The sequence below is a fragment of the Bos taurus genome, chromosome 19 (genome assembly GCF_002263795.3).
Source record: "Bos taurus isolate L1 Dominette 01449 registration number 42190680 breed Hereford chromosome 19, ARS-UCD2.0, whole genome shotgun sequence".
NCBI lineage: Eukaryota > Metazoa > Chordata > Mammalia > Artiodactyla > Bovidae > Bos > Bos taurus.
The window spans coordinates 23,045,343-23,067,502 of record NC_037346.1 but is presented as its reverse complement, the minus strand read 5'-3'; the positions used below and the strand labels follow the sequence as shown (position 1 = coordinate 23,067,502).

The following is a 22,160-nucleotide window of genomic DNA, read 5'->3' as shown; positions in this document are numbered from 1 at the left end:
ATGTTCACCTCTTGAAGCCTTGCCTGTGATTGCCAGGAGGGCTTGTGAGCCCTTAACTGCAAACTTACTCACTGCTTTTCATTACGAACTGCTTATTTCCAGAGAAGAAAGGAATCCGAATTTTTGTGTGCCATTCCTAAAATTTTAACTATCACAAACCCAATTTTCCCCCTAAAATTCTATGGGCCAAATCCCATAGGTCTGTAGGAGTAATTCAGAGCATTTCAGTCTCTTCCTTTCGCCAAGGAAGGGGTCCCTTTAAAACACCAAGAGCAAGGCAGTAGCAGCCTGTAGCACAGAATTTTCTTCCCACCCCCACTTTCTGCCTAGGCATTTAAATCTAGCTTTTTTTTTTTTTTTTTTTAATATTGCATGGTGCCTACCAAGTCGCTTCAGTCGTGTCTGACTCTCTGCAACCCTAGGGACTGTAGCCCACCAGGCTCCTCTGTCCATGGGATTCTCCAAGCAAGGATACTGGAGTGGGTTGCCATGCTCTCCTTCAGGGGAATCTTCCTGACACAGGGATCGAGCCAGCATCTTTTACCATCTCCTGCATTGGCAGGCAGGTTCTTTACCACTAGTGCACCTGGGGAGCCCTTGTAAGTCTCAGAAAGCTGCTATCCATAGTGAAGAACTCAGGATTTCAGATGATTTAAGGCTCTTAGTCTGGCTGCCTCAGGATGGGCTACGGCATTTGTGCTGCAATTCCCTAACCCCAATTCCTGCTCAATTACTAATTACTTGGGGCAGCCATGCTTACGGGCCAGATAGGGTATGTTGCAATCTTCCAGAAAAGAAACAAACTGGTGAATCTGCAGAGGAAGGGCAGCCTGGGGAAGAAGGCATTGGAAGTGGAGGGAATAGCTAAAGCGAGCAGTCTTTAGAGTGCCTAAGAATAGATAGCTGAGTTGGTAAAGAATCCGCCTTCAATGCAGGAGACCCCAGTTCGATTCCTGGGTCGGGAAGATCCCCTGGAGAAGGGAAAGGCTACCCACTCCAGTATTCTGGCCTAGAGAATTCCATGGACAGTCCATGGGGTCACAAAGAGTCGGACACAACTGAGCCACTTTCACGATAACAGCATTTTCAGACCAGATGGGCTGCTTAGGCCTTGGCTGTGACCGCTACAGAGTAGCATCCATCTCCAACTCTGCAAACAGGGTTAAGTTTGGAAAAAGGTTACCTCTGTGCTCTGTTTCCATCTAGGTCTAGCACCATCCCATCCTTCACTCACGGTTTAGAGAAGCTGACAGCTACGGCGGAGAAAACAAATACATGAACCTGGTTCTGACAGGCCCACACACAACTCTTACGGATCAGGATCAAAGGAGCTAAAACTCAGTATGGCCCAGGCAGAGCTTTGCCAACTGGTCTCTTCCCTAAACTTCTCAGATGTAACTTCTTCCCTCCTCCAGGGAGGAGTCCTTTCCTTCAGCTTGGGACTTAAGACTTCCATCAAAAATGTGTCCATGTGCACATATGCATGAGTTTGTCCTAGGGGTTCGCAACTGCAAACACCTCCCTGCTTGGTGCTGCCCTGGAGGCTGTGCTGATGGCCAGGAATCCACTTTTTAAAAAAAGATAAAAACGAGTTTTCCTGTGTATCTTTTCCAGGAAAAAGATGCTCAAAATCCAAATCACTTTATTGTGTGGCAGCGCTGGAAAAGTCTCAGCTTTTCCTGTCATCCCCTATTCATTCAGGATGCCAAGGTCAAAGTCCATTGAGGCCTCCTAATCCTCCCCCTTTTCTTTGAGTGCAGAGCTGGGCTTATGAGTCTTAAGTACTGATATTTGTCTCTTAATTGGAGATGGTGAGGTGCCCTAATAGTAGGGAAGATTTCTAGGTAGAAAAAGAAACGCAGGGATTACAGAGGCTGCATCAAGGTCATGGGGGTGGGGGGAGTGGAAAGGGGATGCAAAGGCAAAGGCCTTTGTAGAGCTTTCAGTCTGCAAACTGGTCCAAGAACTTGAGGTAGGCCTGGCGCTGGGGTGCAGCTGCTGGAATGAAGTGGCCACCAGAGTGGGTAAGAGTGACGGCTCCATCGAAACGGCTACACAGCTGCATACTCTCCTGAGAGGGGATGACGCCGTCAGTGTCCCCAAAGACATGGAGGGAAGGCAGTGACAAGGGGCCCTGCATGATGGGTTCCATGAGGCCAAGGCCCCGCGGGCAGAAACCAGATACGAGGATGACAAACCGGGGCAAAGGGAAGCGGGGATCGCCGCCTTGGCCAAGGGCACACACAAGAGCGGCCAGCGCGGCCCCCTGACTGAAACCAAGGATCCCATCGAAAGGCCCCAGCTTGTTCAGTGCCTGTGCCACCGTTTCCAGAGCTTCCTCCAGACCTCTGCACGCCGTGGGCTCTTCCAAGGCCAAGAAAACGTCTGCCTCCTGTTCGGAAAACCACCAGCCTTGAGGCTGCTCCTCCGGAGGGCAGGGTCCTACGGCGATGAAGGACAGAGTACAGAGTTAAGGCAAGGGGAAATCCAGGGGAAATGAAATAAAGGGAGTGAGGGAGGGTTTGGGAATGAGGGAAAGAGAGGTGGTTGAGGCAGAGTAGCAAGTCTGGGGAAAATGAGGCGGGGAACAGACTGACCTGGAGAGGAGATGGATAGAAGTCTGGGAGGACCAGGCAGGAATATAAGCAAGGGGCTAGGTTGGCAGAGATGGCGTGGATGGGCAGAATGAAGTGGGAGGATGGCAGGAATGTGGGGAGGGACAGGGTGGCTGTGTGCAGGCAGGTGTTACGCGGACGAAGCAAGACAGAAAACTCTGGGCGCATTTCCGGGCAGGGCTCCTCTCACCAGAGTCTGGCCTGGCGCCCTCCGACCCCGCTGCGTCCACGACCGGGTGCGGGCCGCTGAGGCACACGAGCTCTGCGCGGCCCCGCAGCGCCTTCCGCAGCGCTCCGGTCTTCTCACGGAAGCCCCGCTCGCTCTGCCGAAAACCCGCCAGACACAAAATCCGCAGAAGCGGCTGCGCAGCCATCCTGCATAGCGCGTGCGCGACAGAGGAACCGGAAGCAGCCTTTCCCCGAGCGGAACTTGAACACGAAGGGCGGGACCCAAAACAGCCACCACCCTGGAGGCGGGCCTCAGAGCAAGCGAACATTGCCATGACAACGGGGAAGAGGGTGCGGCAGGTCCAGAAGTAGGGCTGATACCTGGGAACCAGGAGCGTCTCAGAGAGCGATCGGCGACACCTCCTCGTCTCTGCAGCTGCAAGCCTCGCAAGCCGCGGCTGGAGAGGGGCGCGCGGGCCCCCCCTGAACCTGAGGTGGCAGACTTTGGTCACGGTCCCGCTTCTGCGACGTTCCCCACCCCGCTGTCGTGCATTTCCCTTAGCGGCCGCAGGGCGGCGGCCTCGGCTCGCGCCGCCTGGGCGGCCGCTCCCAGGCCCCTCGGTCTTCCTTGGTGTCCCTTCCTACCTTCCCCAGGGCCAGCCGGCCTGGGACCTGGAGCAGCCGATCCCGCCCGTGGTTCACCGTCCACGGCCCCAAGGAGCTGCTGGCGTAGAAGTCCATAGGGTAGGGCTGCTGCCAGGAAATGTCCCTCAAGGCCACCGCCGCCTGGGGGAGAAAATCTGGACAGTGACACTTGCCGACATTTTTCTACGCAGGATTATTTAATTCAGTCCTCACGATGACCTACGAAGGTCCTATTATACCCATAGCATAGAAAGGAAATGTGAGGTTCAGAGAGCAGGAAGGGACTTGCGCAAGGCCACACAGCTAGGAAGTGCCTCCGCTGTAACCTAAGTGCTGCTCCACTGAGGACCCCTTCCAGGACAGAACTAAGGGTAAAGCCCATTCTCCCCCAGGGATTTTCAGAACCTAGTGTTACCTCATAGGGTGTGAGCAGCGGCTTGGGGAAGGCTGTACCCCAGTCGATGGACAGGCGTGGACATGCCACCTGCACCCACCTATAAGAAGGGAAATCAGGTCAGATCCTGGGGGAGGGGGTAGCCTCCCTGTTCCTGCCAGCATGCTGAAGAACATGACTGTGTCCCCAACACACTCAACGGGGCTTACTATTAATTCGAAAGTAAAGACTGTCACCCACTGCTGTTTAGAATAGCACTATGACATTGTTTTCTTGTTTCCTCCAATGTGAGCTTTTTTAAGGTTTTTATTGAATTTGTTACAATATTGCATATCTTATGTGGGATCTTAGCTCCCCAACTAGGGAATTGAAACCTGCAGCCCCCGACACTGGAAGGTGAAGTCTCAACCACTGGACGGTCAGGAAGTCCCTGACTATGACCTTTCTGAAGAGAGGGCTTGGGCAGCATGTTTGCAATCAGACCCCAGGATAAAATTTAGCGCCTGGTCCAATGCAAGTGCCAACCACCCCTCAAACTCATCTCACACAGAACGACTATGACGTAGCCGTTGCCTGTGAGCCCCCAAGCCAAAGTTGGGTTGACCCATAGCCAAAAGTAGCCCCTGCGAGATGAGTGCTCTCTAAACATTAAAATTTCATGGTCATGGGAGCACGACTCCAGCCTGCAATAGGTGATGGGCAGAACCCAGATTCTAAGCTTCCTTAGCCAGTCATCACTAGATAGATTAAGGTGGGGAAACGTACACATCCACCTCGGGAAGGAGGCTGAGCTTGCTGGGGAAGATCTCAGAGAGCAGCAGCCTCACGAAGGGAAGTCCCAAGGCTTGGAGCCGAGATTCCAGGTGCTGTTGGGAGAGGGAGGCAGAGCTGGGGTGATCAAGCGGCCAAAGTAAATCCCTGGGCCTCCTGATTTTCTCAGCTGGGTTCCCAGCTAGTCCCCTTTCCCAAAGCCCTCTAACCTCCAGGATCTTGGGACTGCCTTGGCGGCCCAAAGTGCCCAGGATGAGACCCCAGGATTTAGCTGACTGGGCAGTGGCTATGGCTTCCTGGCGGTTGGCCTGCATGCGCTGGTGGTCATAGTGCTCTCTGGACAGGACCTTGCTGTAAGGGTCGTATCTGGAAAAGAAGCTGTCAGGGTCACTGGGACAGCCACTCACAGAACTTGTGCTGTACACACAGCTCCCTCATGCAGCACCTTGGTCTTCGGAACCTTCAGGCTCCATGCAGGCAATTAGGAACAGAGGCAAGAGCAGAGACTGCTACTGGGAAGATCAGTTCCACAGCTGGAGCAGGCATGAGTGAGAGAGGGTTCTAGGATCTGGTTGTGGATCCAGTGGATGAGGAGGTGCTGTGTAGCAGCAACCCTACGTCTGGGATCCAGATTTAGAACCTCAGATCCTCAGGGCTGGGGGCTGTTAAGTGGCCTTGGGGTGAGGAAATTTGGGGCTGACTGAGGGTCTCAGGGGCAGGGGACTCCACCCCCTTCCCAGCTGGTCAGCCCAGTCTAGCCAATACCGGTAAGCGGAGATGTTAGGGTTGGCGATCATGACAGACTCCAGGTGGAAGCGGCCATCTCCAAGATACCTGCAGCAGGGAGAAAGCGGGCCATGAGGGTGGGATGGGGCACCAGAAGCAGGCACCGGCTTGGAGGTCCAGAGGACTGAGTTCTTGGCTGGTTACACTGCGGTGTATATGAACTGGGACAAGCCATCCTTTAAAACCCCTCCTCCCACCCCCAAGGCCCTGGCTGTCTCACATGTAAAATAGGAGTTTGAACTGGAGGACCATTAAGGCCCCTCTAATTATGTAATGCAGAGTCTAAGAACTGCCCCTATCCCCACCCAAACCTTCTAGGGGAAGAGGAAAGAGCCAGCCAGGGTCATGGGAAGGCTCTAGAGAGACTAACATGGAGGTAGGAGGACAGACTGTCCCTCACCTAGCTCAGTACGGATGTGGGAAGTGGTGTTCAGGGTGTCATCTGGGCCATAAATGAGCTTTCAGGGTGTATATATAGTTTGACTACTCTCTGCTCAAAATAGCTCTTGGGTCCAGTTACTGAACTGTAATAAGAGCCACTGTTTACTGGGCTCATGCCTTCGGTGTACCAGGCCTGGGCTAAACACCTGACATATATGACTTCACTCAGTCCTAACAGGTAATCCTCCAAGCTACCCATTTCACAAAAGATACTAGTGAGGTTCAAGGATGTTGAGAAACTTGAATCCCCATTTCAAAAAAGATACAAGTGAGGTTCAGAGATGTTAAGAAACTTGCCCAAAGTCACACAGCTCTGTTAAGCAGTATACCTGGGACTTGATTCTAGGCTTAAACACCAGGCTGTATCAAGCAGGGCTAGGAGATGCTGTCCTTAACTGTACCTTCCCAGATCATGGAGGCCACAGCATGGAAGACAGTCCACGTGGCAGCTCCTTCTCTCTTGGGAGACCACACCAAATTGTGATGAATGGCCAACACACAGTCGGGGTGTTCCTCCCTCCAACAGACACCCGAAGCCCCCAGGGGCAGGCGTGTATGAGCTGAGAGTTATGTATGCTCAGGCAAGAGGGAATGCCCACCTGGGAGCAGGGCTGCCAGGGAAAGGGAAGGCCCTGATGTGGGCCTCTCTGGGGGCAGGGATGTCCTATGTGGGTGCAGCAAAGCTTGTAGGAGCAGCATCAGCAGCCCCGGAAGTGGGGCTGAGTCAGGGGACTGCCCCTCCGCCTTCCCTGCCATTAGCTAAGAATGGGGCTCCCCTCCTCAGTCTTAGCGGGGGGGCTGTCGGCTCCGAGGCTGGCTGCATTCACACAACATTAAGCATTTCTATTACCTAAAATAATTAGGCGGCAGGAGACACGCTGCTCCTGCTTGTTAGCTGTCCAGATGCTAAATTAATGGGGCTGCAGCCTGGGCGTGCCCATCCATCTTCTCCAATTATATTTGCACCATTTTGAGCCCCACCCTTGTCTGCCCCCATGAGGCCCTCATTCCTGCCCCACCCTGGGGATAGTCTTCTGGATGTTGGCCAGAGCACTGGAGAGGGAGCTGGGGAACCTGAAACCCTCTTTGGTCCCCATCTTGCAGGGTGACCTTGAGCGAATGGCTAAGGAATCTGAGACTCAGTTTCCTTTCCTGGACGATGAACCTCAGCGTTCAGAGGAACCTAGGGAACTTTTCCTATGTCTCTATGACTGGCCCCCCATTTTCCACTTACACCACAGCCTCCACCTCCTTGGGTAGGCAGGGAGACGTGCAGCCCAGAATCTCCCCAGGAGACAGGGGCTTGCACTGTGGGACACTCACACGATACTCAGCTTTCAGCTCTTGGGCGGCTGCCTGTAGGGAGAATGAGGGAAGGGAAGCAAGTGGACGGGGAGGGAGAGCCAGGCCCAGAGAACCAGCCTGGAGCACCTGACGTGGGGACCCAGGAAGAGCCCGGAGACCAGCTCACTTACCTGCAAGGTTGACACGAACTGAATGGTGCTGACCAGCGCAAGGGCACTGGCTGGGGGAAAGGTGAGGCGGATAGAGTCCAGGAGGTGGGCAGTGTCTATCCGGATGTCCACAAAGACATACAGCACCCGGAAGTCTTGGGCCGAGGTGTCCATGGGAACTGGGAGGAGAGAAGAGTTCAGGAGACTGTTTTGGAAGGCAAGAGGGGCAGAGGACAAGCAGCTTCAGCCTGAGGACAGTCGGGGGGTTCGGGGAGGTGGGGAGGATAGTGTCACGGGTCTTTTAGAAGCTCCATCTCTGCCACTCAACTGGGGGGTCCAGCCTGCTCTACTACCAACAGCCTTTCAAACACCCACAACTGGGACAGCAGCATGGTTTCCAAGGCAACCAAGGCCAAAGGCAAGCTCCACCCATGGAGCAGGAAGGCCAAGGCCATCCCAGATGCCAGGAGGGACCCATGCGCGCAAGCAGCACCAGGCACTGCGATGGAGAGGAGCGTGCACTTCCGCCTCCCTGCCGGGTCTGGGCGTCCTGGCGGCCTGTACCCAGGCAGCTGTGGCCATAGTGGACCAGGAAGTCAGCTCCCAGGGCTCTTGCAGTGAAGTCGTCCACACAGCAAGCCCCGTAGGTCACGTCTCCCATCACCATCACTTCGGCCTCCGTGAACCTGTGGGGGTGGAAATGAGGGGACAGTGACACAAGGAGTGAGGTGGCAGAGAGACCTGAATGTGGCATATCTCAGGGCCCAGCTCTGCTCTGCCTGCCTCTCCCAATCCCTTGGGTTGGCAACTGCCACTTCTGCCAACAGAGTAGGAGGGGCCCAGCTGCTACCTCCCCCAGGTCTGGCAGCAGCTCCTGGAACTCTAGCTGTATGCGGATGGACTCTGCAGCGCCCTGGTTCCTCTGCCCGGACTCCAACTGCAAGAAGGACCCCCGCCCCCCAGCCTCAGCCTGGCATACATATGGGTCAACCACAGACCTCCGCTGCCCTGACTCATCCCACCCAGAGCCAGATGCATGCACATACTGGCAAAGACACCGGTTTCCACGCCCTGGCACTGTGACGCGTGGTGGATGCGCATAACCTCCCAGTCGCCCAGAAACCCTGCTGCCTTCCCACCCTTAGTCAAGGCCCTCTGTGCCAGGATGGGGGAACCCATGAACAGCTCCCCCACAGCACATGGTGCCACCCACATGCCTCATGCGTCAGAAGAGTGGGCTATGGCCAGCGCACTGCCTTGGGATCTGCTGCCAGGCCTGAATCACTGGGGGATGGGGGTGGGTGAGGAAGACCCCACAGCCCCTAAACTCACCACAGGAATGGGGCCAGGGGCCCAGCTCTTCCCTGAGACCCACCCCTGGGGCATGGAGTCCGGCTCAGGGACAGGGAGGTGGGGGGGGTGTCTCCCTGTTCTTCTCCTGGGGGTGTGGTGGGGAACACTGAGCTGCTGCCAGGCAGCGCCCCTCCCCCCACACCACCCCTTTCCCCAAATCAGGCTGTGCACAGAAGCAGATTATTCAGCTCCTTAGAATGCAGCCCAGGCGTCTGAGTCAGCCGGAGCACTTAATTTTTTATAGATTAAAATGTATGCAAATTGGCCTGAGCCCCAGAGAGCATCCCCAAGGGGCAAGAGGGTGGGAGCAGGGAAGTGAGTCTGTGGCTGCGGGATGCTAGGCGGGGTGGGGGGAGGGCAGCAGCAGGGAAGTGGGAGGTTCCCATCACGAGATGACCTCCCTTTCTTCTTTCGCCTTCCCTGTTCCTGTGCCGGTTCCAGATGGCTCAGCGCTCACCCCCCTCCTGAGGATGGCTCATTGTATCGAAGAAACTTAGATGAGGGAGGTGGAGGAACTGAATACCATCTCCTAGGCACTTCTCCTGCTGCCAAGCCCCCCTTGCCCCGCTCCTCCAAATGTGCCAGAGAAAAAGTCTCCCCCCATAGCCAGACTCCACGCTGACCACCCAGCCCATTCTAGGGTCAACTCTAGGGGCTCTCAGCTTCTTCCTGAGGCCCCACCATCTGCTCTGGGCCCAGCTTTGAAGACAATGAAATTGACTCATTTCTCCCTCCCAACTTCTTTTTAGGGAAGGGGAGATTTATAGAGACAAGGAGGTATTGTAGCAGGCTAGGAGTTTAGACTGGGGTTTTTCCCTTGGTGTGTGTATGGTTGTGGGAAGGAACACAGTAAGGCAGAGGTCCAGAAAGGAAAAAAAAGGATGTCGATAGCCAGAGCTATAATGGACACTGGGAAGGTCTCGGTTCAGCTTCTTCAGTGCCCCAAGGCTCACCTTTCCAAGATATCCACAATGGTACAGGCGAAGAGGAGGAGGCCTTCGGGCATTTGTAAGGCCACTGCAAGAGAGTGCAGAGACATGAGAGCACAGGGCTGGGAAAAGGCTGGGATGGGAACACCCCCCTGGCTGGGTCAGACCACCTCTCCACCTGTACTCCAGCTCAGAGCTTGGGGGGCTCACCCTTCTTGGCCTGGGCCTGTTGGATCCTCCAGATGGTCTTGGGAACCTCAAAGTTATAGTTGGAAGGCAGGACTTGGATGGCCGCCTGCAGCTGGGGATTGTTCAGGATCTCAGCCGGGATCTGATTGGCCAAGCGGCCCCGAGGGGCTCGACCTAGGATAAATGTGAGAGGCCTGAGTTGGTGCCTGGCCTAAATCACAGCCAGACCTGATGGAACTGTTAATGCCACCCAACTTTAAGGCCCAGATCCCAGAAGCCAAGGAGATTGGCCCAGCCTTCTTCCCCACTGAGTTCATCCTGAAGCTGGAGAGACAACCCACTGAGCTAGGAGGAAGTCTGTGTAACTAATTTCCATGTTATGAGATTATTGGGAATCAAGGACTTGAATGTGTAGCTCACCCTGAGAGTAGAGCTGGCACCAGGGGACACAACTGAGGGGAAAATGGGAAAAATATCCACACAACTGCCCCTTGATAGAGAACAATCCTGAGGAAAGCCCAAGAGCCCAGCCAGCCCAATCAGTCTGGGAAAATGTCCCTCTGCTCCCAGCCCCTGAGAAAGCCTTGAAGTTCTGAGATCCTAGATATGAGATCTATAAACAAACTGTTATAAGTACTAATTTAAAATACTTTCTTCCTTACTCGAGTCCCATTGACTATGTCTACACTGGTTAATTCTTGCTTCTTCCCTCTCCTCATTCAAAAGGTAAATAAGCACCATACATTTAACCAACTTAAGTTCCCTAGTTCCATCATTCTCCCCCACTTCCCATTCCTGGAAGGCTGGAAAGAATACACTCTAGTCAGGACTGTAGGCAAACAGGTAGGATAGAAAAGTGATCTTGCCCTTTAAGGGCTTGTAGTCTAGAGGGCGAAATGTAGGGACACAAATAATTACAACCCCCCACCCCCAAGATTAAAGGAGAAGAAACACTGTAGTCCTTTAGGAAGCCTACAGCCCCTTACTCGGCATCCTTACTTCCCACAATGCAGTTTAGCCCAACCTGGGCATCTCTTTAGGCACCAGACAGTTCAAGAGTGTGAAAAGGCGAGAAATGGACTCATTTAGCGAGTATTTATTGAGCCTGTACTATTTGCCAGAACTTCTACCAGAGATCCTGCTAGACTGACACTTCAGCCTCTGTGTGTGGGTACGTGTTTGGGGCAGCAGTAGACACAGGGGTGATGATGGTGATGGTGCAGTGGAGAAGTAGAATGGCAGGCTGGGACCCTAAGTCCCGATCTGAATGTAACCACTGCTATGGTACTTGTTCAGTTGTTTCAAAGGCCTTGGAACACCAGTTAAGTGCCTCTGGGCCGGCCCTCACAGAAGCTCCTCTGACAGGCCCAAGTCCCTAGTGGTTGCAGGGTTGTGGGAGCCGCTAGTCCTAGCAGCTCAATTTGTCCCAAAGGCCAGTAGGCTCCTCCTTCTTTACCATTTGGCTGTAACCTTTTGTTTACGTCAGTATTCGCCGGTAGACGGTGAGATCCCTGAGAGCAGGGTTGCAGTCTAGTCCCTGCACCTAGCACAGGCCTGGCATTCAGCGGGCGCTCCATAAGTGCCAGGTTAATGAAACCTTGTGCCTCTTACGTAAAGCATTCTCTGAAGGCAGACTTGAGGAATGCCCCGTCCAACACGTCTGGCTCCTTCCCTCCCCGTCGGGTCCGTCTCATCCTTGAGTCTTCATGAGTCTGTCTGCCCGCCAAGGCAGGGAGGCAGCGTTTCTGGCTTGAGGATTACAAGCTTCTAGGAGGGGTTGCTCCCGATGGTGCCCTAAGGTCGCATAAGAAAGACCGGTCCCCCTGGACTCCAGCGACAGTGACTCGGAGCGAGTGACTACGAGACCCTCCGAATCTGGCGGAGAACGGCATCGCCGCCGTTAAAGTGGGCTGGTCCTGTCCCTGACTCAGGGGCCCTACCCCGAGATGCGAGGTCCGGAGGCCGCAGCGTCCTAGCACCCACCTCTGCCCGGGCCGTTTCGGCTGCAAGACTCTGCGGCCTCGGCCGCCACCAGCGCCGCCATCGCCAGCGGACACACGTTGGGACCAAAAAGACAGCGCTAGAAGAATGCAGAGAGCGCAGACAGTGCGATAGATCGCCGATCGGCCAGCGAGGGGCGGGGATTTGCGGGGCGGGGACCGTGAAGGAGAAAGATAGGGGCGGGGCCAGAGTGGGCCACTTGTCTCAGCCGGGAAGGTCGGGACTCTTGGGAGCCCCTAGTGGTCGTCGACCACTGTGGTTCCGTTCTCCCGGCGACCCTGTCCCCTCCTCCCCTTGTGAGCAGCCTGAACCTGGCTCTCCTGGACAAGTGCCCTCCTTTGTAAAGACTCCCTGCCCTAGTTCGGGGGACGCAGTCTTGTAAATGGAAGCACCGCCGGGTCTTCCTTCAGCTCCCCTATCTGCCCTCCTGATAAGCCCTGGACACCTATGGGCGGGGCCGCATTCTCTGCCTCAGAGGATCCCATTGTCCCTACAGGACAGAACTCAGCGCCCACTGAGCCAGTGCCAAATTGAGTCTTGAGGCCGATTTCCGGAGTGCTGGGATGCCCTTACACCTCTAGAACCGACAATGTGGAAGGTTCACTGTGAAAAACTGCTACCAGGGGAAGGACTCCAGCCTGAGTCTTTCCTGGGAGAAAAGGGAAGTCCAAGGACTCGACTGCCTAAACCTTCGGGATTCTGGCCAACGTTTACCCACCTTGGCTGCTCCTCTGGCCTAGGTAGCCGGCCTATAAGCTCCTGGAATCCCAAAGAGAAGGCAAAGTGGCCAGTGGGACAGCCTTGACCTTTGGAAGAGCCGACTGCCTGCAGGACTGGCTTTCAGCAAGGTCTGCCCCACAGAGCAGTCACCCCCAGGGCCTTTTGCCCACCCAGCCCTCTGGCACCATCTTCCTCTCCGCTCTGTGTGAACACAGCTGGCCCTTTAAGGCAGCTCTGTGGCCTCAGGCTCCCCTGGAGGCCCTCCCTGCTTGGAAACTCCTAATTAAGGTGCAGAGAGAAGTGAAAAACAAGAAACCAGGGACAGGTCCTGCCTGGGACACTGCCCACAGAGGAGGGCTGGCTGGGCAGGCTGGGAATGAGCAGCCGGGGGGCAGACCAGAAGGGGTCAGTGCTCTGCCCCTCAGACCCCCAAAGAATGCTCTTAGGACAGTCACACCTTTGGACAGGAATGTGGCCCAAGGAACAACCCATCAGTGTGATGAGAGTCCAGCCTGCGCTTTCTCAATCCCTCAGGTTCTCCAGACCCCCAGTGTGGAAGATCTCAATTCCGGGGTCCACTTGAGTCCAGCCCCTCCACATTCAGGACACGAAGGCCCAGTCTGTGGGCAGCTTTAGCTCTGGATGCAGCTGAGAGTCCCAAGAGGGAAAGACCCGCTTCAGTACAGAGTGATGGCCTTTCCCTAGCCGGCCCCGCACCCCTTAGGACCTTTCCCTCAGCAGAAGTGGGGCCCACTGGTAATAGAAGGCCCCCATTCTCTTATAGCACCACCCCACAGCCTCTGGCCTGAATGAATTGTGTGGCCCCCTTTAGCAAACAAGCCTGTGCCTGAAGACCCTGCTGTGCAGGACACTGGGGGCCGTCATTCAACTTAGGCCGAGAACACCTCCATCTGTCTGTGGGGGTCTCCCTGCCAGAGTTACTCAGCAGTCTGAGTAATTACTGCCTGACAAGAAGGCGGGCACAGCGCACCCCCACCTTACACTACAGCACCCGCCTACAGTCGCCCCCACCCCCTGGCTGGACTCCAGAACAGCACCCAGCCCTCCAGAGGCCTGAAATAACTCTGCTTCTCACACTCACGCCCAGCCCCAGCCAACTTTGCCTAAGATACTGGAGATTGCAGGGCAGGGGGTCATGGGGAGGCGGCTTGGGGAGGTGGAAGGAGGTTTATCATACCCTGATGCAGGCTCATACTTCAGCACTGATCTGCTGTGAGATGCTGAGCGAGTTGCTCAACCTCCCTGACCTGGGTTTTACTGGCGGAGGGCCTCTGCAGCTCTGTGTCCTCGGAGTTCAGCTAGTGTCTGCCTGGCAGGGCTCAGACAGGATTGCTCAGTCCAGTCCTGCAGCTAGTAGAGGCTAAGAGAATGCCTTACCTGGGGTTTCTATTGCAAGATGGACCAATCTTCTTAATCTTCAGCACAAGCTCACTTTCTCACCTCCAAGCCATCTACACATTCCTTCCTGCCTGTCCTAGTCTTTCCCCTTCTCAGCCTGATGAATTCAGCCCTCAAGACCAATGGCACCTCTTCCGTGAAACCTTTTTGGATGGTCTTTCAGCCCCTTACAGAGCTAGCAGAGTCCCCTCCCACACTGCCTCTTCCTAGCACATTCTAAGATAGCTATGGGTCTTCCCCTACAGAAGCTTGCCATAAGCTTCTGAAAATCCAAGGCTTTGTTGTTGTTGTTCAGTCATTAAGCCACATCTGACTGTTTGCAACCTCATGGACTGCAGAATACCAAGCCTATGTAGTTAGCACAAACCTCAGTGTTGCTGAATGCATGTATGAGTGAATGAATGATACTGGCCTTCTTTTTGAGCTTCCTAACATGGCAAGTTTATCTCCAAGGAATCACACGACTCTCTCACTTCAGTTAGATCTCTGCTTAGATGTCACCTGCTCAGAGTGCTTTCCCTGATCCCCTCTAATCAGCTCCAGAACAAAACCTGACTTATTTTTTCTTCTTCCAAGCAAGATCTCATCTGGACTTTCCTAAATTGGTCCCTAATAACGGTAAATTTCACAAGGACAGGGACTTTGCCTTTTTCATTGACTGAATCCCGGAAGACTAAAGCTCTATACTGACAGTCCCTCAATAAATGTGCCTTTAATGGGTGACTTAGGCCACTCTTTTCCCCTGTTCAGGACCCCTCTTATCTCAGGCCAGTAGGGGGTGCCGGCCTCCACCAGGGACTGGTCCGGCCTTAACCCTCTTTAAGCTCAGCCCAACTGGTTCCCAGCTGGACCTGCTTTTTAGGCGGTGCCGCCTCCATTTTCCACGAAGCCCCAGGCTGGGTCTGTATAGACTGAGGGACAACAGAGTTCCCCCTAAGCCGAGATAGTCTGGCTGAGCCCCACATCGGTCTTTCCCTCGCTAGGATATGCAGCTGGGCCTCCCCAATGCTTGTTGCCAGGTCTAGACTAGCCAGGGGGCACATCGCACTCGCCTCCCCCCAAAAAAGAACAGTGTCCTAGCACTCGGGATGCGATGCGGCTGGGTTTGCTGGAGCTGTCCTGGGCAAGGAGGAGCCGTCGAGCCTCTGAAGAAGAAGCGGAGTCGGCCAGTGAGGAGATGGGCAGGGGTGCGGGCTTGTAATCAAGGGCTCTGGGCGGAGGTCCTCGCATCCCAGCCGGTGGGCAGAGCGCACGCTTCCAGCCGCCTGTTTCGGTGACCTCCATCTGCGAAGGGCGCTCGCCCGGAGGGGGTGGGGCTGCGGGTGCAAGCTTCGAGAAGCCCGCGGAGGCCGGGAGGGACTCTCGAGTGGCCCGACGACCGGCCCGGGGACTGGGGCAGGTACTTGGACGGACGCGGGCCGAGGATCGTCCCCGGGGGCGGGAGCGGCGAAAACACCTTGGGAGGCGGCGCCGCGCGGCTGAGCGCCGCTGCCCTGGGAATAGGACGGCGCTCGGCACCGCGAGCTGAGAGCACTTTCATAAATTTTGTATGGGAGGCGCTCCGTGAGCGGGGGCGGGGAGCGCAGAGAGAGAGGGAGGGAGCTAGAGAGCGGGGGAGGGAGGAAAGGAGGAGAGGTGGGGGAAGCCGGGGGGAGGAAGGGAGGCGCCCCACTCCGCCGATCGCACGGTCCTGCAAACGCGCGCCGGGCGCTTTCCCCGGAGCTCGGTGGTGCGTGCGAGCGCCCTTTTGCAGCAGCCGCGGCGGCGGCGGCGACCCGAGGGGGCGGAGAGTAGGGGGCCGCGGCCAGGGGACCAGGGGGCGGCGTCCCCCCTCAAAACCGCCTGCAAAGTGCTCGAGGTTGCAGAAGCAGGCCGCCGGCTCCGCGGAGAAAGCAGCTCGCCCCGGGGGCTGCCGGGCAGGGCCGCGGTTGCCGGTGGGCGCCGGTGCCCTCGGCGTGGGGCTCGGGCTCACCATGCCCCTGTGGGGCCGGGCCGCCGGGCACCAGCGGATCCCCGGCTTGCCCCCGCCTCGACGCGCACGGATTAGCTGCAGCCGGCGCCCGACGATTTGAATCCGGACCCCGGGAGGGAGCGCGCCTAGGCCGACCTCGGAGTGGCGGCCCCGCGGCCAACATGCTTCGCAAAGGTGAGTTGGAGCCCAGGGGCAAGTTGGAGTTGTATGCGCACGGGGCAGAGTCGCGAGCCTGGGAGCCACCCGAGAGCCGCCCGGTGCCGGGGCTCCCGGTCTGGGAAGCAGCTCTGGGAAGGCTAGCGGGCTTCGCGGGGACTCAGCCGCAGAGGGAGTGGTGCTGGGGGAGCTCGGCCCCCGAGGGGGGCTAGTAGCGAGACTCGGGATCTGCTCCCTGAACCCAGCGGCCAGGCCTAGAGATCTGGTTCGGCGAGGTCATTTGGAGACCACAGTGAACTACCTGTGATGGAAGGGGAGCCGGCCTCCTGGGACCTTAGCTTTGCCGGTATAAAGTTTTTCACTTGCAGCCTCCATCCCCCTCGCGGACCCACGCCGCCAGCTTCCGCCGCTTAGGCGGGGCCGGGTTCGACCCGCGCTCCGGTGCAGCCGGCGGTCAGGCGCCGCGCAGCCCGGGCGCTCACTCACCGCGCGTCCCGGCTTCCCAGGTGGGGCCCGGACGCGGGCACCTTCCCTGCACCGCGCTTTGGTGGTCCCCAGGGATGGGCTCTGGGCATCCAGCGGCCGAGGGTTGGTGGCTAGCGCCCGAGGTCCGGTTCCTCAAACTTTCCTTCTGCCTGGAGAGGAGGGATTGGAAGGCGGAGGCCGTGCCAGGAGCGTGCGCAGCCGGTGCCAGGCTTAACTTGAGGACAGCTGCCCCCTCCCCCCAACCACCACCTCACTACGACCCTCGGGCCGCCGGGCTCCTAGCAGAGCGCTGCAAAGTTGGCGCGGGCGCTGGGGAAGTCCCGCCGCGCCCCCACGTGGCTGCCGCGCGGGGAGCGGTCCCCAGGGCCCAGGGAGGGCAGGTGACCACGCCGTGAGCCCGCGGGCTCCGCCACCCGCCGCTCGGGCCTCTGCGTCTACCTCTCTCACCTCCCAGGTCCGGGCGGGCTGCGGCGCCCCGCCGGGACCCCCTCGTCCCTGGCCCGGGCCGAGCGACCGGTGAGCCACCCGCGCCTGCGGCTGGCTGCCCTGGCCCTGCGGGAGCCGGCTGAGGTGGGACCTCAGGTAGCGGAGGGGCCTGATCCCTGAGCTCCGCGCTCCAGCCTTAATCCGCCCCTGTTTCCATGGCAACAGACCGAGGTGTCGTAAGCACGGAATTCTGACCTCACAGTAGGATGGGAAAGGAGAAAATGGGCAAGGGGAGGTGACGCGAGGAGGGGGAAGCGAAGCCCAGGGATGGGCGGAGAGGAGCAGATGTGGGGGTGATGGAAGAGACCCCATAAGCTGGTGGGACAGGTGCGTGAAGAAACCACGTCTGCGCTGGAAGCCCTAAAGGCTGTGTGGCGGTCCTGGCTGGCTCAGGCCAACCGATGAATCTGGGTCGCCCCACTGTGTGAATAGCCACCAACTTGTGTGTGACTTGTATCCTCCACGTGGGTCAGTGCGGTGCAGGGTGGGTGAACGCTGACTGCCTTTCACTGTGGGTGGGAAGTCTCTGCGGCTGGTTGGAGACACCACTCCAAGGATACACTCCAATTCCTTTCCCCAGCTAGAAAGGGACCAAAAGTCTTTTCAGCACCCGCCATTGCTGGCCAGAGTGTGTCTGCACAGAGAAGGTGCCTTTTTTTTTTTACAGATCTGGGCAGCCTGGACCTGGTCCTGCAAACTTGCCCCAGTGGGGAAGGCTTCCCGGGTAGTTCTGAAGGCCGCCATGTCCGGGCTGCAGGTCTGTGATGGAGATAATAGAGAGCAGCTGACATCTCATTTCCCTTTTGGTCTTTTGTCAGTTTACAGTTAAAAATGAGCCACGAAGCAGCCCACGCATTTTATTTATATGGTTGAGATGTCCAGGGAGGCTTGAGCAGCCTCCAAGAGCCTTTTCTCCCATCCTCGCTAGCCAGAGACCCAGCTTGGGATGAACCCAGTGCATTCTGGGGCCTGCTCCCCAGCGGGAGGCTCCTTACCCTGCCCAAGAGATGGCCACTGGAGGCTTGGCAGTCACGTGTGTTTGCCACTTGGGCTATTTTTCCCTTCCTGCATAGCTCGGTTGGTGAGAGAGATTCTACCAACAAAGAGGTTTTCACCTGGATTGGCCGGAGGGAAGCAGAGCAGAGAAGTCCTTTGCTGCCCTGGGCCATTGTGTGGGCAAAGGGCTTTTATTTTGGTCCTAGTCTGGGTAAATCTCTCCCTTGGCCCCTGATCCTGGTCACCAGGATTGGTCTCTCTTGTGCATACATAACACAGGGCACTCAGATTTTCTGTGTGGATTCTAGGTATGTGCCCAGAGACAAAGATATGCCTGGGGCTGGTGGCAAGAGAGGTGGCCATTGAAGTTTCTGCTTCTCGAGTGTTCCCAAAAGCTCCTGGCAAAAATGTCATAGGATGAAAAAAAAAAGGTCATAGGATGGATTCAGGTATTTGTCGCAATTTCCCTGCCCATCAGATGCAGAAACCTACCTGGGGTCCTGGCCCTGGGGGAAGTTTCATAGTTTAATTATGACTTGGAAAAGGGTTTGAAAGATGATGAAAGAGTAGCCTTTCCTAGATCCCGGGAGGAGAGAGGACCGTGAGCCTTACATATCCTGTGGAGAAACCCCAGAGAAGGAAGAAGGTAAGAGTAGGCATAGGGCCACAAGGGTCACGTCTCTGATTTCTGGTTGTCCTATGACAGTTAATACGGTGTTGTCCCTGGGCAGGACATTTTAAGAACTGGGGGTGCTACCTTGCATCTCTTAATGAACAGACTCTCCTGGCCACAGCCCCACCTCTGTGAACCTGAACATCCTCGAGTCCTCAGTGGATCTTGCTGCTGACTGCGTTGGTAGCTGAAGGCTTCAGCAGCTGCCCTGCTGGCTTTTCCATCTCCCAGCCTAGCCTGGCAGAACCGGGGATATAAAAAGCAAATCTCTGGTCAGAGATGAGAGGCAGGCAGGGCAAGTGAGGCCCCGAGCCACTCAGCACCATCTAGGAAGGAAGAGTGGCCTGCTGGGTTTTTGCTTGGCCAGAAGTGGCCTGCTTAAGGTCAGGATCTATGGTTTTCATTTTTAGAGCTATAAAAAACAGAATGCCAATCAACAGCCTCTGGGTGAATACAGAACCTTTCCTTAAAGTTTTTGTCTTGTTAAGCAAGGAAATAGAGTGCCAAATAGGCTTTGTTAAGTGGCAGTCTAATTAATAATTTAAAATCGTGTAGCTGTCTTTCATTAGAATTTATCTGTACATCAACCACAAAATCAGTCAAACACACTCATTTATAAGTTAATGCCATCCCTGAATAATTCAGCAAGAGCTAGATTAAGGCCTACAACCCAATAAGATGCATTTTGTTCTTTTGGTTTCCATAGCCAGATGGGCTGGCCTGGTGGCTGGATTGGGTCTCTTTTGTGGGAAGAAGGGAAGGTAGGAGGCAGAAGGGACCATGGGGTTGTCAGATGCTTGGTTGATTTGCATTCAGAGGTCCCCTAGGGAATCAGAGAGTCTCCATGTGTCCAGGTATAAGCAGGCTCCCCTTAGAGCTGTTAGTGTTGTGGCCCTCCTTAGCCCCAACAGTGAAGGGAAATGGAGAGTGTTCCACAGCCAGCCAAGACATTCCCCTTTCTACTAGAGGAAGTGTAGAGAGGGGAATTACAAGAGCCCTGTGTAGAGGGATGAGTTACAAGCCTTTTTAGCCCAAATCTAGGTACAGAAGTGGAGTTCCAATCTTCCCAGCACAAGTCTGTCCCATTCAAGGAAAGCAGCCCAATGAAACCAGTTACACTTAGAGAGTTTCCTTAACTGGGAGCTTCTGGACTGCTTTTCCCCTCAAAGTTCCTGGTCCTTACACCAGCAAAGAGAAGCCAGGATGAGGAATTTTGAGGAAGCACCAGGTCACCTCAACAGAGAGAAGAGGCAGAGTGGCTAAATAAAGTCCTTGAATGCATTTCTCACCAGTAGCCAGAATAAAAGCAAGGAAAGAAATGCAGTGCTCCCCGTTTGTGAGTTAAGACGATGTAGAAAATGTGTTTTGGTTCCGCCCCTGTCATGCCAGCACGAGGCCAACTCTTCACCGCAGTTTCCAGGTCTAGGTGCTGCAGAGGAACTGTTCAAGACCCAAACTCCCAGCGTGGACGCACTGACTCCTCTACTGCAGGAATGCAACCGAGTTTCTGATCTCGGACTCAGGCTGCTAAGCTCGACCCCCACTGCCCTGGAGGGTACAGTGGCTCTGTTTTAGGAGACCAGGTGGATAACCAGAGCAGACAGTGGACTTGACACGGGGAGAGGTTCTTAGCCAAGTCTGAAGCGAGGAAGTCTCATTAGGAAATGGAAAAGACAGGGGAGGCTGGTAGGACTGTTTGCCCCCTGACCTGTGGCAGAGTTGACAGCAGATGGGATCTAGGAGGGAGGCTTGTGGGGGGGTGAGTCCAACTCCAAGCTTTGAAGTCAGGGCCTGAGAAAGGACAGAGCAGAAGTTCACTCTCTGGAGATGAGAAGGAGGGGGCAGGCCTGCTGAAGGATGTCAAGAACGGATCTGTTTGGTGCCATCTGCAGCGAAGTAGTGGTTAAGGTTAAAGCAGAGAGGAGATGACAGGGAGGGAACAGATGGCCGAGGAAGCAAAATAGCTGGCAAACAGGAACAGAGCCTCCAGGGACAGCAGAAGGCAGGACCTCCATGCAGAATGCCGGAAGCGGCCCTTTCCTCGGGGTGCACTGGCCAGGCCACCTGGGTGGAAATGAGTCTGACAGAGGAGTGATGCAGGCACCCCAGGGTGAGGGCTTCCTCGAGGCTTGGGAGGAGACCTCACATGTGCTTAGTCGCTCAGTCATGTCCAACTCTGTGGCTCCATGGGCTGTAGCCCACCAGGCCCCTCTGTCCATGGGATTCTCCGGGCAAGAATACTCAAGCAGGTTGCCATTTCCTATTCAAGGGGATCTTCCCTGACCCAGGGGTCAAACCCATGTCTCTTGCATCTCCTGCATTGGCAGGCAAATTCTTTACCGCTAGTGCCACCTGGGAAGCCTAAGAGAACACCTAGGGAGACGTCAATCCCAAGGCGAAGCGGGGGTCCAGAAGCAGGGGCCTCCTTGGATGCCGTTGAACTGGGGTGAAAAGGTACAGTCGACTTGGGGTCCATCACTGGAGCAAGGGGAGGCCACTGTGGTCCGATCACGCCTGGCCAAGCCTGCTGGGAGGAGGCATGGATGCGAGCAGGGAATGGGAGCAGAGAATGGACTGTTCTTCCTCACCTGCCTTGAATCCAATCCCACCGGACCCTGTCCACATGCTGACAATAGTGGCTTATAATTAGTGACGGGCCAAGCTAAGTGGACTCCATGCCTAGCCTCAGGTGGTCTCCACAACCACCCTTCGAGATCAGTCTGTGCTCGTCCCTGCCATACAGATAAGGAAACTGAGGCGCAGACCAAATGAACTCCCTGACTCTGGCTCACCCAGCTGGCACACTGAGTCAGGATGCCACCCCAGGTCTGTCTGCCACCACGCTCTTTGCCTCGCTCTCTTAACCTCTCAGCTCCACTGCCTCACACGCCCATGTGCCTTGATTTATGTGACATTTGTTTTTCGAGGTGCCGGGCACTGCTGAATCTGAATCACTCGAGTCTCATTACAGAGTTCCCTGGTAGTTCCCGTGCACTCTTCTTCCGGTGTTCCTTCAGGAACATCTCTGGTTGGGACCTGGGGCTCCTGAGACCCCAAACCCCTCTCTCAGTTGCCCTCCTCTACCCTGTTCCCCCACCCTTCTCTCCCCTACTGCTTCCTGCACTGCTGTCTTCATTGCAGACAGAGATCAGACAATGAAGCATCCTGTCCGCTCTCAGGCCCTTCAGGAAGGCGGGGCCCTGGCTTATCAGGGGGCTGGGCATTCTGCATATGTTGCTTTCCAAGGCTCCCCTTCCAGGCTGTCCTGGTGGAGCAGCTAACACAGCCACACCCCAGAATGGTTGGTGACTGGGGAGCAATAGCCCCAGGAGGTGGCACTTGGCAGGCTGGATGAGGGGCCGGCGTCCCTCCACCTGGCCCACCTCCTCTGGAGAGTTCCCATGGCCCAGTCCTGGCCAGTCAGCTGGGCAGTAACCGTAGGTCCTCCACACAGGGTTTCTCCTGCCCACTTCCAGCCACGGATGTGTACCCGAGAGACCCATTCT

At 56.1% G+C, this 22,160-nt stretch overlaps 3 protein-coding genes and 1 long non-coding RNA gene across 4 annotated transcripts in view; 2 read left to right on the top strand and 2 right to left on the bottom strand.

Annotated features, from left to right (window-relative positions):
- Nucleotides 1-1,592: 1,592 nt before the first annotated feature.
- On the bottom strand, nt 1,593-11,804 carry DPH1 (diphthamide biosynthesis 1). The gene is given in 13 exon segments (NM_001076899.2): nt 1,593-2,442; nt 3,165-3,272; nt 3,429-3,569; nt 3,844-3,922; nt 4,588-4,688; nt 4,803-4,959; nt 5,359-5,427; nt 7,055-7,176; nt 7,296-7,453; nt 7,839-7,960; nt 9,581-9,644; nt 9,767-9,919; nt 11,729-11,804. Coding segments are annotated over 12 exon segments (1,317 nt in total). The 5' UTR covers nt 11,790-11,804; the 3' UTR covers nt 1,593-2,442; nt 3,165-3,182.
- Nucleotides 1,626-3,020, bottom strand: OVCA2 (OVCA2 serine hydrolase domain containing). Its single transcript, NM_001034601.2, is given in 2 exon segments — nt 1,626-2,442; nt 2,806-3,020. Coding segments are annotated over 2 exon segments (684 nt in total). The 5' UTR covers nt 2,990-3,020; the 3' UTR covers nt 1,626-1,942.
- A 3,780-nt stretch (nt 11,805-15,584) lies between the features above and the next one.
- Nucleotides 15,585-22,160, top strand: part of RTN4RL1 (reticulon 4 receptor like 1) — a 74,796-nt gene continuing 68,220 nt past the window's right edge. The window contains exon 1 of the mRNA XM_005220154.5: nt 15,585-16,031. Coding sequence (XP_005220211.1) covers nt 16,019-16,031 — 13 coding nt within the window. The 5' untranslated portion in view covers nt 15,585-16,018. The remainder of the gene's footprint in view (nt 16,032-22,160) is intronic.
- On the top strand, nt 17,120-19,973 carry LOC112442621 (uncharacterized). The gene is made up of 2 exons (XR_003030814.2): nt 17,120-17,438; nt 19,798-19,973. It is a non-coding gene; the product is annotated as an uncharacterized lncRNA (long non-coding RNA).